The following is a 15,534-nucleotide window of genomic DNA, read 5'->3' as shown; positions in this document are numbered from 1 at the left end:
TTGTTGTATAGAACCTGCAGGGTAGGTAGCGCAATACCCGTGGTACGCTCGGCTGAGCGCACCACTCTCTGTAGGGCCTTCTTGTCCTGTGCCGTGCTGTTTCCATACCAGGCAGTGATGTTTCCGGTCAAGATGCTCTCTACAGCTCCTGAGTAGAAGGACTGGAGTATCTTCCCCGATACTCTGAACTTCCTTAACTGTCTCAGGTGGTAGAGGCGCTGCTTCGCTTTCTTTACTACTGTGTCTATGTGTGTTGACCATGTCAGATCCTCTGAGATGTGGACCCCCAGGTACTTGAAGCTGCTCACCCTGTCCACGGTAGCCCCGTTAATCATCAGTGGTGTGTGTGTCTCCTGCTGTCCTCTCCTATAATCCACGATCAGCTCCTTGGTTTTACCAATGTTCCGGAGCAGGCTGTTGTCCTGGCACCAGCGTTCCAGTACCTCAACCTCCTCCCGGTAGGCCTTCTCGTCATTGTCCGAGATCAGCCCCACCACCACCGTGTCGTCTGCGAACTTCACTATGGAGTTGGAGCTGAACTTGGCCACACAATCGTGTGTGTAGAGTGAGTACAGCAGGGGGCTTAGAACACAGCCCTGGGGGGACCCGATGCTCAGGGTGATGGTGTTGGAGGTCTGACCCCCCACCCTGACCGCCTAACAATGTGATGCAAGGCTTCTATCCTCCCTACAACCGGCCAGTGGGGGGCATATGCGAGCAACGTTCAAGACAGGGGAGAATTGGCACAACGAAAATTGGGATGGGAGAAAAATAGAAAAAGAGGAGGAAAAGTGGATCAAAAAAAGATCCTCATCACCTACAAAGCCCTTCACTCCCTTGCCCCCTGGTACCTAGCTGACCTCCTCCATCCCTACATCCCGCCCGGGGGGCTGTGGTCCTCTGACTCTGGGCTCCTCTCCATCCCCACCACCAACATGCGGACTGTTGGTCCCAGAGCCTTCTCTGTGGCCGCACCCACTCTCTGGAACTCACTCCCTCCAAACATCCGTAGTGCTACATCCCTGCACTCCTTCAAATCCCAACTCAAAACTCACCTCTTCACCAAATTTGTAAATGCCTGATTTCCCCTTTTTGTTTTTCTTTCTTTCTTTCCTTTTGATTATTATTTTGTTGTTATGTTGTTCCCTGTTCCCCTCCCTTAGCTGCCCCCTCCTGAAAGGCGCTATATACATTTAAGATATTATTATTGTTATTATTATTATTAATAATAATAATAATAATAATAATAATAATAATAATAATAATAATAATAATAATAATAATAATTATATTATTATTATTATTATTATTATTATTATTATTATTATTATTATTATTATTATTATTATTATTATTATTATTATTATTATTATTATTATTATTATTATTATTATTATTATTATTATTATATATTTAGGTTAAATGTTTTATTAGCAACATTACCATTTAGCCATTACATTATGCTAATAATAATAATAATAATAATAATAATAATAATAATAATAATAATAATAATAATAATAATAATAATAATAATAATAAAATAAACAAAGTGTAAATGTCATCAAATGTACCCTAAATGTGAGAATGGTGACCTGTAAAAGTTGCACCGTTTTTTAAAAGCAGCAATTTTTTTTTATTCTTTATCATTATTATTATTATTTAAATTTTTCTTGTTTAACTGTGGATTGTGTTTCTTTTATAATGGTATAAAAGATTATTTGTGTAAATAAGGTTATACGCCGACCATTAAGAAAATACATGTTAGTTTAGGAATAAGGGGCAGGTAATTATAAGATTTATTCTTCTTCCTGCTCCTTTTGTCCATGGAATGGCTATTTATGATTTTTTTAATGAAGAAACTATGATTGTATTATTCCATGTGGCAAATAAAAACTCTGAACTGAACTGAACTGAACTGAACTGTTATTTTCAACTATAATTTTAGATTCAGCGCCCCATATCAGAGCATTCCGTGCAAAAATTAATGACACAATTGGAATGTAGTTTAAAACCAACCGTGTCATAATTATCTTATGACAACAAGACTGTCCACGTTCTACCAGTAGGTGTCGCTTAGTTACCGAGAAGGGGAAAAAAATAATCAAAGCCTTCGACTTCCTGCCTTGAACAGTTCATTTCAGGCAGAAGAAATAATGGCGACGCTTCTGGGGTCCGAATCCCCCTGGACAGGAGAAAAACGAAGAAACTGCAATGGCAACATCATTACAAAAATCACAACCAGCCAAAGCACAGGCCAGGGTTTCAGTCGAGGGACACAGGTAAGAGACACGGTGCAGCGGTTTGACAATAACGCGATCCGAAAGTTGTTCGAATCGGACCAGGGACTTGCGTTTGGAAACCTGCCTGAAAATGAAGACATCGTCCCGGCAACTGATAGACGCTGAAGTCGCTCCCTTGTTGGACTCGCGTAACGTCGGAGGACTATTTGCACAAGCAAATATTAAAGTTGATACGATATTGAATTCGGGCTGCCAACATCAGCTAACTGACAACCAAGTGACAGCTACACATTACAACAACAGTGGTCAGCAAGCTGCGTTGCAACTGGCTCTTTTGTTGGTAGCTTCTCGTTAGCATTGCAAGCTAACTTAATGTTACTGTAAGCAACGTTAGCGTTAGCAACCAGAAATGTTGTTTAATGGTTTGAGGCACGGCAATCGCGTAAACGGGATTCCTGCATTGTTATCTCTAAACGAGACTGCAATTCAATTTGGGAGACAAAGACACACTGACACTCCAATGTTAGCCAACCAGCTCACGTCAGCCAGCTAACGTTAGCCAAAGAAGGCATCTAAACAGCTCAGGTGATTACGTAACGACACACCACCAGCCACAATAACTAGCTTTGCCATAAATGGACACACCACGCAGAGCTGTGGGCACACGTTAAGGTTGCCGAGACGATTTTCTATTCGCTTAATTTATTTACTAACATTTAATAATTTTTCCAAGTTAAAACTCCTTGATATGCACTGACTAGTCATGCAGTTATGTACACCCGATGCTCTCACCCCTGCCCATTTTGAGTTTTGACAACCTAGGATGGCTTAGAGTAGAGTAGACGACAGAGTACAGCAACTTGCCAATGCGCCTGGTCTACAAGATACACAACACCACTAAGGTACCCATGTACATGTCGAAATACTTCCCAAAGGTCAGTGAATACCACGACCACAACATCAGAGGGAGCTCCACAAATCATGTCCAACCCAGATTCGGCTCAAACAAGGGACTGCACATGTTTTGGAATTATGTCACAACAATGTGGAACGCCCTACCCACAGCTGTAAAGGAATGTGAAGTTTAGGTTAGGTAAATGTCCAACCCCCCCCCAGTGTACAGTTTCCTCCCCCGCAAATTTATATATTCTCTTTTAGAAACTCTGTCTGTAAATAAACAGTACTGTATATTTGTATATCTTGTTGTATGTCATAAATGTCTGGATGTAACAGTACTGTATGTCGTGTATGTCATAAATGTTATGAATTGAAAATGGGGGACCCTGATGTAAACAAGACGGAAGTCTTTCTCTGGTCTGCATCCCCTTAACAATTGTGTATTGAGCCGTACTGTATTGTTTGTACTTTGTACCCATTCTGCAATCTGTTAATAACATTTTCAATCAATCTCTGCCACAGTTACTTTGTTAGTCATGGTACTGAACACAGTAACGTTTTCAACATGGCGTTTATACTAAATAGATGCACGGTTTTGCACAGAAATCAGACTGGATTGCATGCCATAATGATCTTAAACCATTTGTTAAATTGTTAACATTCTTGTGGTACATCATTGTAGGCATTCATGTAACATTAAAGGAAAACTCCAACATTTTGGGAAATTAGCTTATTTAACATCTTCCCTGGAGTTGGACAAGAAGCTACATACCTTTTTTGTCTCTCTGCATGCATTAGGCTTAGGGAGTGCCCGCACCGTTAGCATAGCTTAGCTTCATCACTGGAAGTGGGTCAGACCTTTACCCTGAAGTTCCCTACAGTCACAAAATACACTCCAAATACAACTCCAAAACGTTCTTGTAAACATGTTGTGACCGCCGGTGTATTTACCACATTCCACATTTACGTTTTCTAAGCAAATATACTTCGAACTATTTTTTGCCGAACCACTCCTCTCTGGGCTCAGTGATTTCACGTCACCAGTGCTACTTTCTAACGTCGAGGTCAGTGTTTTGTTTACATTTTCATTTCATTCAAAGGATCCGAACCGATTGAAGTTTAGTCAAGTCAAGAGTTTTATTTGTCACGGCATACAAGTATACAATGAAATGCGGGTGGTCTTGTCCGCAACAATGTGCATAATACAATAGTAATATATAATAGAATCCAATAGAACGACTGTGCAATAAAACAAGTAAACAGAGTAGGGCATATCGGTATATGTACATGATGAGTTATTTACAGAGCATGGTAGGACATGCTAGGTCCTGTGGTAGTGCAATACACTGTTAGCTACGGCTGAGGCACTGGATCTTTATGTACATGCTATATTATACAATCTCAAGTTATACTATACTATTCTTAAAGTGACCTTTCCTTTTGTAAAGTGGCCATAAGTGTGAGCGTGTGCAGCACGAGTGTGTGTTTGCTCATGTTAAAGTGGCTGCTAGTGTGTGAGTGTGTACAGTGTGTGTGTCGTGTGTGTGCTCATGTGTGCTTGTGTGTGGAGAGTTCAGTGTTCAAGGCTCTGATGGCCTGGGGGAAGAAGCTGAGCCGAAGTCTCTCTGTCCTAGTAGCTGGTGTTCGCAGGCGTCTGCCTGACCTCAGCAGCATGAACAGGCTGTTGTTGGGGTGGTGAGGGTCTTTCATTATTCTGCAGGCTCTGGATTTGCACCTCTTGTTGTATAGAACCTGCAGGGGTGGTAATTAGGGATGCACCGAAATTTCTGCGCCGAAAATGGCAAAAAATTGCCTTTCGGCTTTCGGCCGAAAGAGTTTTTTCACCGAAAATATGTCACCGAAACAGAAACAACCTAACAACCTTGCGTGTTGTTGTGATGATGTCGCGCGGGAGTCGCGCTGTTTCTATGTAAACTGCGCGCAATGCGTCCAATAAATGCGTCTTTAACATGCTTTATATCCTTATTTGCTATATGCCGCGGTTAATCACTGAGTGATCTAATATGCATATTATTCGCGTGTTGTTGTGATGATGCTGCGCTGTCGGGAGTCGCGCTGTTTCTATGTAAACTGCGCGCAACGCATCCAATAAATGCGTCTTTAACATGCTTTATATCCTTATTTACTATATGCCGCGGTTAATCACTGAGTGATCTAATATGCATATTATTCAGAGCGAGAGGGGGGGGATTGTGTTTCTGCCTATGTTATGTAGTTACTCTCCCTCGTCCCCACTCAGCTGTGAGAGAATTGTTGAATAGATACACAAATGTTCTAGAATGTTTGATTATGACATCATACTGAGCTGGACCTGTACTTTGTGACGTTATGTTATTTTGGGCATTCATAACGTTATTTCGCGCGACTGTACATTGTAACGTTAACACAGCCCAGCTGTCAACTGTACTTTGTAATGCTATGTTATTTCGGGCATTCATAACGTTATTTCGCGCGACTGTACATTGTAATGTTAACACAGCCCAGCTGTCTGTCTGTCGCACGTCTACTGTGCCGAGTCAAGCGAGCACATTCAGCTGGGGACTAGAAAGGTGCGCGCAGTAGAGCACATATGTCCGCTGCGCAGCCAGAGAAAAGATGGAATTAATGTACTGTATGCATTCAGAAGTGCTGAATAAATGTTTTATGGACCCATAATAGTGATTATTTAAGTTAAGTTTTGCCATAATCATATTTTTCCATAATCATAATGTTCCACAACATTGGTAAAAAAAAATTCTATTCTATGAATCGTTTTCGGTTTTCGGCCAACTGTTTTCTATTTTCGGTATCGGTTTCGGCCAAGAATTTCCCATTCGGTGCATCCCTAGTGGTAATGCAATACCCGTGGTATGCTCGGCTGAGCGCACCACTCTCTGTAGGGCCTTCTTGTCCTGTGCCGTGCTGTTTCCATACCAGGCAGTGATGTTTCCAGTCAAGATGCTCTCTACAGCTCCGGAGTAGAAGGACTGGAGTATCTTTCTTCCCAGATACTCTGAACTTCCTTAACTGTCTCAGGTGGTAGAGGCGCTGTTTCGCCTTTTTTACGACTGAGTCTATGTGTGTTGTCCATGTCAGATCCTCTGAGATGTGGACCCCCAGGTACTTAAAGCTGCTCACCCTGTCCACGGTAGCCCCGTTTATCCTCAGTGGTGTGTGTGTCTCCTGCTGTCCTCTCCTATAATCCACGATCAGTTCCTTGGTTTTACCAATGTTCCGGAGCAGGCTGTTGTCCTGGCACCAGCGTTCCAGTACCTCAACCTCCTCCCGGTAGGCCTTCTCGTCGTTGTCCGAGATCAGCCCCACCACCACTGTGTCGTCCGCAAACTTCACTATGGAGTTGGAGCTGAACTTGGCCACACAGTCATGTGTGTATAGTGAGTACAGCAGGGGGCTCAGAACACAGCCCTGGGGGGACCCGATGCTCAGGGTGATGGTGTTGGAGGTCTGACCCCCCCACCCTGACCACCTGGGGCCTTTCACTCGGAAAGTCCAGTAGCCAGGCGCTCAGAGCGGAGCTCAGACCCAGCTCGATCAGCTTGTCCACCAGTCTGGTGGGGACTATGGTGTTGAACGCTGAGCTATAGTCAATGAACAACAGTCTCACATAGCCCCCCTTCTGGCGGTCCAGGTGAGAGAGCGTGCTGTGCAGTACTTGGGAGACCGCATCATCAGTGGACCTGTTTGGCCTGTATGCAAATAGCATAGGGTCCATATCACTGGGGAGGGACTGTGGTACGTTTTAAGGGGCTAGCGACCAGCGTTACACAATAAATGAGTTATAATAATACCACGAGTGTGGATTCACTCGCCCAAACCCTGTAGCCGTGCATTGCAGTCATGCAAGGGGCTAACTAGGTCGTAGTCCAGCAACGTTGTGACTGTCCTATTCATCAATCTCACAATATTCGCTAACGTTAGACAGATGGAATACAGCCTTCCATCTAAAAACATAAATAAAAACTTACCACAGTCATGGTATCCATAAACTTCATTCGGTTCGGATCCTTTGAATGAAATGAAAATGTAAACAAACACTGACCTCGACGTTAGAAAGTAGCACTGGTGACGTGAAATCACTGAGCCCAGAGGAGTGGTTCGGCAAAAAATTGTTCAGAGTATATTTGCTTAGAAAACGTAAATGTCGAATTCAATTATTTTTTATTTCTCCACGGTAAATACACAGGTCACAACATGTTTACAGGAACGTTTTGGAGTTGTATTTGGAGTGTGTTCTGTGACTGTAGGGAACTTCAGGGTAAAAGTCTGACCCACTTCCAGTGATTAAGCTAAGCTACGCTAATGGTGTGGGGTGTGGGCGTTCCCTAAGCCTTATGCAGGGGTGGCCAACCCGTGGCTTGTGAGCTGCATGTGGCTCTTTGCCCGTCAATGTGTGGCTCTTCCATCCATAAAAATAAATAATTTTTTTTTTTTTTTATTTATTTTAATTTTTTATGTCGCTCATTCCATAAGGATGTAGAATAAACATTTACAGGTTTTTTTAAATGGTCCATTTACATGTTCTTGGTATCTGAATCTAGGGACATCTATGGATCTCGGGGAATGTATTCCCAGTGTCAGAAATATTGTGTCTCTTACTAGGCTAGGCTTGAGTAAATTGTAATGAACCAAAGGAGAATATCAATTCTATTTACTGTGAATAACACCATGCTAACACAATGCTAAAATTGACCAGACCTGAAAAATCTAAGCAAATGAATAAAGGGAAGATTATTAAACAGAAGGTTTTGTATACAGTACTGAATTCTGCCATATTTTTTATAATGTAAATTTCTCCACCATTTTTCATCATATTGCAACACAGTTTTTTGCTAGACGTTCACAGAAAGGTAGATAAACGAACTGAGTTCTGATTTATAGCAATAACGTTCAGGTTTGTGGGAGATAATCCTGAAACGCCTCGTTTGTAGTCCAGCCTTTTCTTCCTGAAACGCCTCGTTTGTAGTTCAGCCTTTTCTTCCTGAAACGCCTCATTTGTAGTCCAGCCTTTTCTTCCTGAAATGCCTTGTTTGTATTCCAGCCTTTTCTTCCTGAAATACCTTGTTTGTAGTCCAGCTTTTTCTTCCTGAAACGCCTAGTTTTTAGTCCAGCCTTTTCTTCCTGAAATGCCTCGTTTGTAGTCCAGCCTTTTCTTCCTGAAATACCTTGTTTGTAGTCCAACCTTTTCTTCCTGAAACGCCTTGTTTGTATTCCAGCCTTTTCTTCCTGAAACACCTCGTTTGTAGTCCAGCCTTTTCTTCCTGAAACACCTCGTTTGTAGTCCAGCCTTTTCTTCCACTCTATGTCACCATGTAACACATATGGGTGGTCCTTGACTCCTGTAACTGTCTCAATTCAGGGGCTGCATCCTTCGGAGGACGTGGTCTACAACAGCGTGTCCTTCGTAGACCATGAAGGCCAAACCGAGTGTTGCTAAATGAGCCTGTCTGGTTTCCTATTTGCTTCACCAGCTGTTCCCGCCAATTATTTCACAGTTGGGACAGGACCGACTGGGGTTGACGCATGGCCAGTTGAAAGGAGGAATCCTCTTGGAGGAAAAATTGTCACAGATTGGGCATCACAACACACTTACAGTATACCCATATATGGGTCAAGAGAGGCTCAAAATGTCAGACAGCGTCATCTGAATCGGACGGATAAAACAATGATTTTCCCAATTCTTTGATTGTGGCCACGTCTACTAAGTTATTAATCTAGCTACTAACTAAGGAGACTGAGAAATTACAGATAAAGGAATATAGCGAGGACGGTCCGTTACAATTGTTAAACCTCATGTTGAATGGGGATTCCCAGTTACAACTGGACATGCATGAACCCCAGTACTGTCGCAGCTGTGAATCTTGGGATAGGTTGGGTCTAGCTGCTCCATCTCTGAAAACATTGGAGCAAACAGGCGTTATTTGGATAAACTGACAGCATTTTGGGAATCTAAATGATTACTTTCTTACCTGATAAAATATTAACTTAAAGGGGAACTATTTTACTATTTCTTTCACTATTTGGGCACTTTTACACAATTCCTGTGAGTCTATGGAACACCTCTGTAATATATATATATTTTTTATTCATTTTGTATTTCTAATCAAGTCCTCAAAAACAGCATTTTTCTACCTCAAGATCTCGAGCCGTTTTGAGCCTGGGCTCCTAAACCACTGCGCCGGGTCTCGCCGCCTGAACATTAACATGCAGCGGTGTCTTTATGACATCACATATAGGGCACATTTTCAAATGACTCAGTTCAGTGAGGGTGAATATTGTGAGAGGAGAATTGGAAGAATGCGCCAATATGAGAATTTTGAGACATAGATCATATTAATATAAGTTCACATAGCTAGGAAACAATGCTAAACACTCAAAGGCCATTTATAAGATAGTCCCCCTTTAATAAAGGGAAATAATGGTCCTGGATCATGTCATACCGGCTTTCAGCCTTCTACCATTGCTGCCGGGTGGTGTGAAATGCATCTGGGATATTTGCCTGTCCCAAAATATCCTTCCAGTTGGATGCTCCAAATTCAGACGAAGAAAGTTGCATTTCTCTGCCGCATTCGAAGGAGCCTTCAAAATGGGACAGCCGTGGTCGTGCCACTGACGCATTCATGACATCTTCAAATGCAGCCTTCGAAGGATCCTGAATCGAGACACGGCTATAGTCTCTGTTTTTCAAGATGGTGGCTCGTTTGTAAACTTTTTCACCTAAATCGTTCAATTATACACGCTTCCGGCAACATGTTAGTTGAGAAATAGGACGTGCAATTGCTGGATCTTCATTCGATCTGCAACACCTAGTTTGACAGTTTGACGCCTCCTTGCATTGTGCTCAGGCACCTCATTTGCATTTAAAAATACAGGAGCCAAAACAGCCTATTGTGTTTTTAGGCTGAGTGAGCCTGAGGCGCTGCACACACCCACAGTACAGCTGTAACTAGGTGCTTTTTTTTTACCATTAAAAACATGCAAATGTTTTGTAAATAGACCACGAAAATGAAAAACTGGAGAATGGGCATAATGGGGCCCCTTTAACTCATTGGGGGCCAACAGCGCCCTCTGCTGATGGCCCTTCAGTGCCAGTGCTTTATCCAATGTAGGATAGGACTTATTTGCGAGTGCTTAAAATATATCAAATATAATAGCAATAGATCTAAATAACACTGTGATCGTCGTCAATGAGTTGCTTCCAGTCAACATGCACAAAACATAATTTTTTCATACATTTCCTTTTTATACCTTGATGAATATGAATATATTTCTAGAGCGTTCTGTCTCATCTCAAACTCCAGCAAATCGAGCTTCGGTGTATTTAGTTAGAAATTGTGCCATTTGTCGCTTGATCAGGGGAGGAAATTAGGCCACTTTACTGGCCAAATGCTAGTATTTTTTACGCTTGGCTGGTAAAAAAAATCAGATACCCGCCAGTTGGCTGGTAAGCCAAAAAGTTAGTTTCCTCCCCTGCTGGCGAGTATACAAAAAAATAAAACATTCTGCAATCACTGCACTGGAAAACGGTGCGCGTCTTCTGAGTGTTCGCTTTAGTTGACAGTGCCACGAGAGCACTGCACAAGACCACCCGCGGACATATAATGTTTAATAAACGTTTGCGCAGTACTGGCCAACCCGCGGACATATAATAATAAAAGTCCCGCGGTACTAGGCTAGCCATCAGGAGCACTCGCAAACAGATAACGTTAAACACAGCAGAAGATGGAAAACAGACAGACTGACCAACGGGGAACTGCATCCAACCCTAGTACAACCCTCGAGTATAAGTTACTAAGGACACATTTAAATCACAGAGGTGTAATGTTAGTCTACTGGAACTGTATACAGTGGTTAGCTTCTAGTTAGCGTTTTAGCTATAGCTGCTTGCTAGCTAACGTTAGCCCCGTGTGCTCAAAGCAGCCAGCTAGGTGTATCTGTTATGACTATAATGTTTCCAAAAAAGCACCAGACTACGACGTAAGGTTAGACATTTTATTTCATGCTCAAAAGCCCCTGGCTTGCACATCGCAGTCACGAAAGGGGCTAGCTCAACCAGTGCACTGTGCACAACAGCACACCAACCCAACTGACGTTACCACAACACTTGACGGTACTTCACAGCACTGTCGTAAGACCACCGTGCTGTCTTAAAGGCACAGTGTGCCTACCCAGATGCATACACAACATTGACGCGGCTTGACATACAAAGAAGTAATTATCACAATTAGCGTTTTTTTTGTCTGGTAAAAAATCTGTTTGGCTGGTAAAAAAAATCAGATACTCGCCAGTTGGCTGGTAAGCAAAAAGTTAGTTTCCTCCCCTGCGCTTGATTTATGAATCGTTTTCAAATAAACGCTAGATTATCGATATTATGTGTCCTCATGGGCGAACAGAAGCGGGGTCTGAAATCGCTTCTCCGTACTTTGGTCAGCGCGAACCTCACACACACACGCTCCGATGGCGGTGAAAGGAACATCTGATTAACCCAAGATTCGTAACATAAAATCCTTACCTCACATCTGTTGTCCTGCAAAAAGATTAATCCAATTCCTGATCGCCATTCCAAATATTGATCCATGTTTATTGATCCAACGCTATATATCCAAAACACATAATCCACGCTGCTCTGAGTGTCCCCAAACCGTGTGTTATAACGTTAGTCATGCCCGAGAAGGAAAACCCGGACCAGACTTCTTAGATCGATGCACAGCCCCAGCCAGAGGGATTCCAATGATGTGCAATACCATCCGGGAGACGATAGGCGGCTGGATGGATGAAAAATGTATGGATATAGCGAATAAAAGAAATATCGATTAAAACCTGAGATTTCTCGGGTCTTGGCGCCCAGAGCATGGCGAGTTAACCCAGACTATCTCGGGTTTGGCCTCCAAGTGTTCACACATTTTCCAATTTATATATCACTTTAAAGTAACTTTATTTAATTTGCTGTGGAATTGTTCATCTTCCATGTTAAGCTATTTTGAAATAGAGTACACAAGTTGGATACCGGTTAGGCTATATGCTGCGTTTTCTGCATGCTGGTCTTAACTCATTCAGCGCCATACCCGAGTAAAGTCGGGTTATCTCGCCAATAGTTGAGCACCAGAAACCAGAGTATTGATCCATTGATCTTTTCCTTTGATCCCGTTCTATACGGTCAGCCAGAGCCCTCTAGGTGTCCCTGATTCATCTACCTACGTTGGAATTGCAATGACTATAGAATCTCACCAGGTGGCAGTATCGCCTATGTTTGGACTCGTGATTGTCTGAACTAGACTGTATCTGTCCTGATCGCTTTCTGTCCTGACTCGCTCTGAGGGGGAGGAGCTCTTGCAGAGCAATCGCTAGGAGATCTCCTCGCCTCAACCTATAGTTTCCCGTATACACGAGTAATTACATATAAACAAGTAATCGCGATCGCCGATGGGATCATTGGAATTATTCTTTTTGGAGTACCTTCTGGCTAAGGTAAGGTATATTCTATGTCTATTTTACCGAACCTGAAACATGTTTCTGTAGCGATCAGTGTCGTATCTTACCGGACCTAAACCAAGCTTTTTGTAACTATCGCATTTTCGGGGTATGAACTGATTAGTCAGTAATGGACTTAACAACTCCATAGCTATAATACAGAACACAGAATGGGTCTGCAAACATCGCTAAAATGGTCTAATGCTGGCGCCAGCCAGTGCAGATGGCGAAAGATGGTGGCAGTCAAAGAGTTATATAGGGTTGGGTACAGAGTACCGACCGAATTATATCAGTACTACAGAGTACCGATTCATGCTAGATCAGGGGTTCTCAATCTCAAACTTTTTTTTATACCACGACCCCATTTTATTTAGGAATTTTCTTTAAGGAATATCAAAATAAAACCGTTGTTGAACTTGATCATGCATATTTATTAGAAAATATATATATATTTAAAAAAAAATGACTTGCCAATGCGCTGTCACCTACCCACGACCCCACTTTGGGTTGCAACCCGTAGTTTGAGAACCGCTGCGCTAGATCAATCGGTACCTTTACACATGTTTAGTATAAAGTACAAGAGTGTAATGTACTAGATAAGAGGGAGCTGTTTCCCCACAAATGTACTGTATATATATTACTGCTCGTCTTTAGAAAGATTGAAATGTTCTAAATAAATAACAATGTTGAAATTGAGAAGTTTGGACGTATTTTTTTTACAACTGAAATTAAATAGTGCCCTAGAACTAACTAGACGCCAGCAACAGATCGTCTCGTGTAGAGTAGAACATAATATTTGTGTTTTTAATTGCATAAATCAAAGCGTTTGTTTTTGTTTTGGTTTCCCTTTGACTCATGCGTTCAGTTTAGTAGTGCCTGGAGAAGGAGAGGATATGATGTGTGCAGCTCTGTATTATTATTCCAGATGTCTACAGCTTCATGTTCTGGTGTGTTGGACGGTGAAGACGGGGTGGAACTAGTCTCTCCTTGTACATAATCTAGCCACTTGTTGACAGTGAGGCTATTGGGTGCGTCAGGGATCCTAGTGGCTTAGGCCGGGGTGCTTTGAGCCTTGAATGTGAGCGTTTTGTAGTGTGTATTGTGTAATGTAAAATGTAAATGTGTGTCCGTTGTGTTCTTTAACTCATTTTGTGTTTGTAGGTATACGATGTGTGTTTTTAGCTGATCTCTGCTTATCTTACTAAAGGCCATTGATGTTGAAAAGGGGTGTTGTAAACATCAATAATCAAGAGGTTTATTTGTCACATACATACCAGGGCATACAGTGAAATGCGGGTGGTCATGCCCGTATCGATTGTGCAAAATACAATAAAAATAGGCATAGAAAAAAAAAGAAAATAGGTAAGACACAAGTTGTGCATGATAAAAAAAGACATGCTAAGTTCCTGAGAAACTGGTTCCTATGTAGACTACTATACTATATACAATTTACAATTTTAACTCTGCCATTTTTATACTTAATGTATCTAAACTATACTATATAATACCACCACTATACTATATAATACCGCCTTAAGTGACTTCCATTATTTAAAGTGACATTTTGTTTAAAGTGATTGTTTTAGCGGTTGCTGCGGGTCATTGACGGATAAGACTTTTCAATAGGCCAATTTTGAAATACAAAAAATAAGGATATATTTGGCCATTTTTCAAACATTTGGAATGTAGTGTATACATGCATTTATGCAAAAAAAACCAAATTAAGAGATTTTAGTGTTTTTAAAGTTGAATAAATAGGACATGGCCTTAATAAAAGTAATTTGGGGCGATCGGAATTTTTCTCAATTTATATATTTCCTTAACATTACTAATATTTTAACAGGTATCAGTAATTAAATATACATCTTAAGAAAGACAGGCTTGTGTGCCCTTTAATTTTTTGTAAACCATGATTTCACAAGTTTATTCTATAATGGCAGTGTCTCCCTCGTAATGCAGTTACAATACCCATATATGCTCTAAAACCCATAAACGGATTTAAAATGTGTACAGATAGTATTCACTTAAGCATAGTATACCAGTGATTAATATTTGAGCCAAAACTGATGGATATTCTATTTTGAATTTAGTACAGTTATTGACAATCATTGGTTACCCCGCATGACAAATGGTCGCCCCAAATGATGAGAGTAGTTAAAAGTCTATTTAAAATGTTACACAATGCAGTTCAGACAAAAGAAAACTGAACAATGTTTTTATTACAATCTTTTCAAGTGGTCAACAAAAATATTCTTCAATTCATTCAAATATCACAAAAGTAAAACATGTTAACATGCGAGGGCCCACATGTGGGCCCTCTTGAGGAACATTTTCCCACCTGCACTTTATATGTGAGGTGTGCGCCGCATTGTACAAATACAACACCGACTCCCGGGGCTCTAGCTCCGTCAATCATTTGGCACGGTAGGTTACAAGCTTCGTCAGGAACATTCAAATATCACAAATGTTAAAAACATTAAACATTCAAAAAGTTTAAGTGCAATACACATTACATGCTTCAGGAACTTGAACATTTCACAAATGTCCATTTTCATGTCCTCATATCATCATTGGTTTTGTCAATGTATGAGACCGAGAAGGTGGGTTAAGTAGCATCACTTTTGTGATGGTAGTCACATTGGACAGGGATTAACAATTTAAGTCAATAATAAAAGGTAAACGGAGTTAAAAATTAAACCACAACACAGTTCTATAGAGTCAATAAACAATAACCACCAACATAGTTGCATGGATGAAATCAACGCTAAACAACTACAACACAGTTGTATCAGTTCCTTTTAGGGATGGCACAATACCACTTATTCATGTCTGATACTGATATCACAGCCTTGAGTATCTGCCAATACCGATACCCATCCGATACTCCCTTAAAAAACACAAACCT

The 15,534-nt window shown here is 41.4% G+C and overlaps 1 protein-coding gene across 2 annotated transcripts in view; it reads left to right on the top strand.

The window, feature by feature from the left end:
* The first annotated feature begins 2,139 nt into the window (after positions 1-2,139).
* The window catches only part of trpc4apa (transient receptor potential cation channel, subfamily C, member 4 associated protein a), a 68,762-nt gene continuing 55,367 nt past the window's right edge, over positions 2,140-15,534 (top strand). For both annotated transcript variants that reach the window (XR_014619786.1, XM_084316471.1), the window contains exon 1: positions 2,140-2,282. Coding sequence is in view for 1 of the 2 variants with exons in the window: in XM_084316471.1 (XP_084172597.1) it covers positions 2,157-2,282 (126 nt within the window). In the remaining variant the exon portion in view is untranslated. The remainder of the gene's footprint in view (positions 2,283-15,534) is intronic.

The sequence above is a fragment of the Notolepis coatsorum genome (genome assembly GCF_963971535.1).
Source record: "Notolepis coatsorum genome assembly, chromosome: 6".
Lineage (NCBI taxonomy): Eukaryota > Metazoa > Chordata > Actinopteri > Aulopiformes > Paralepididae > Notolepis > Notolepis coatsorum.
This window is presented reverse-complemented; position numbering and strand designations above follow the sequence as displayed.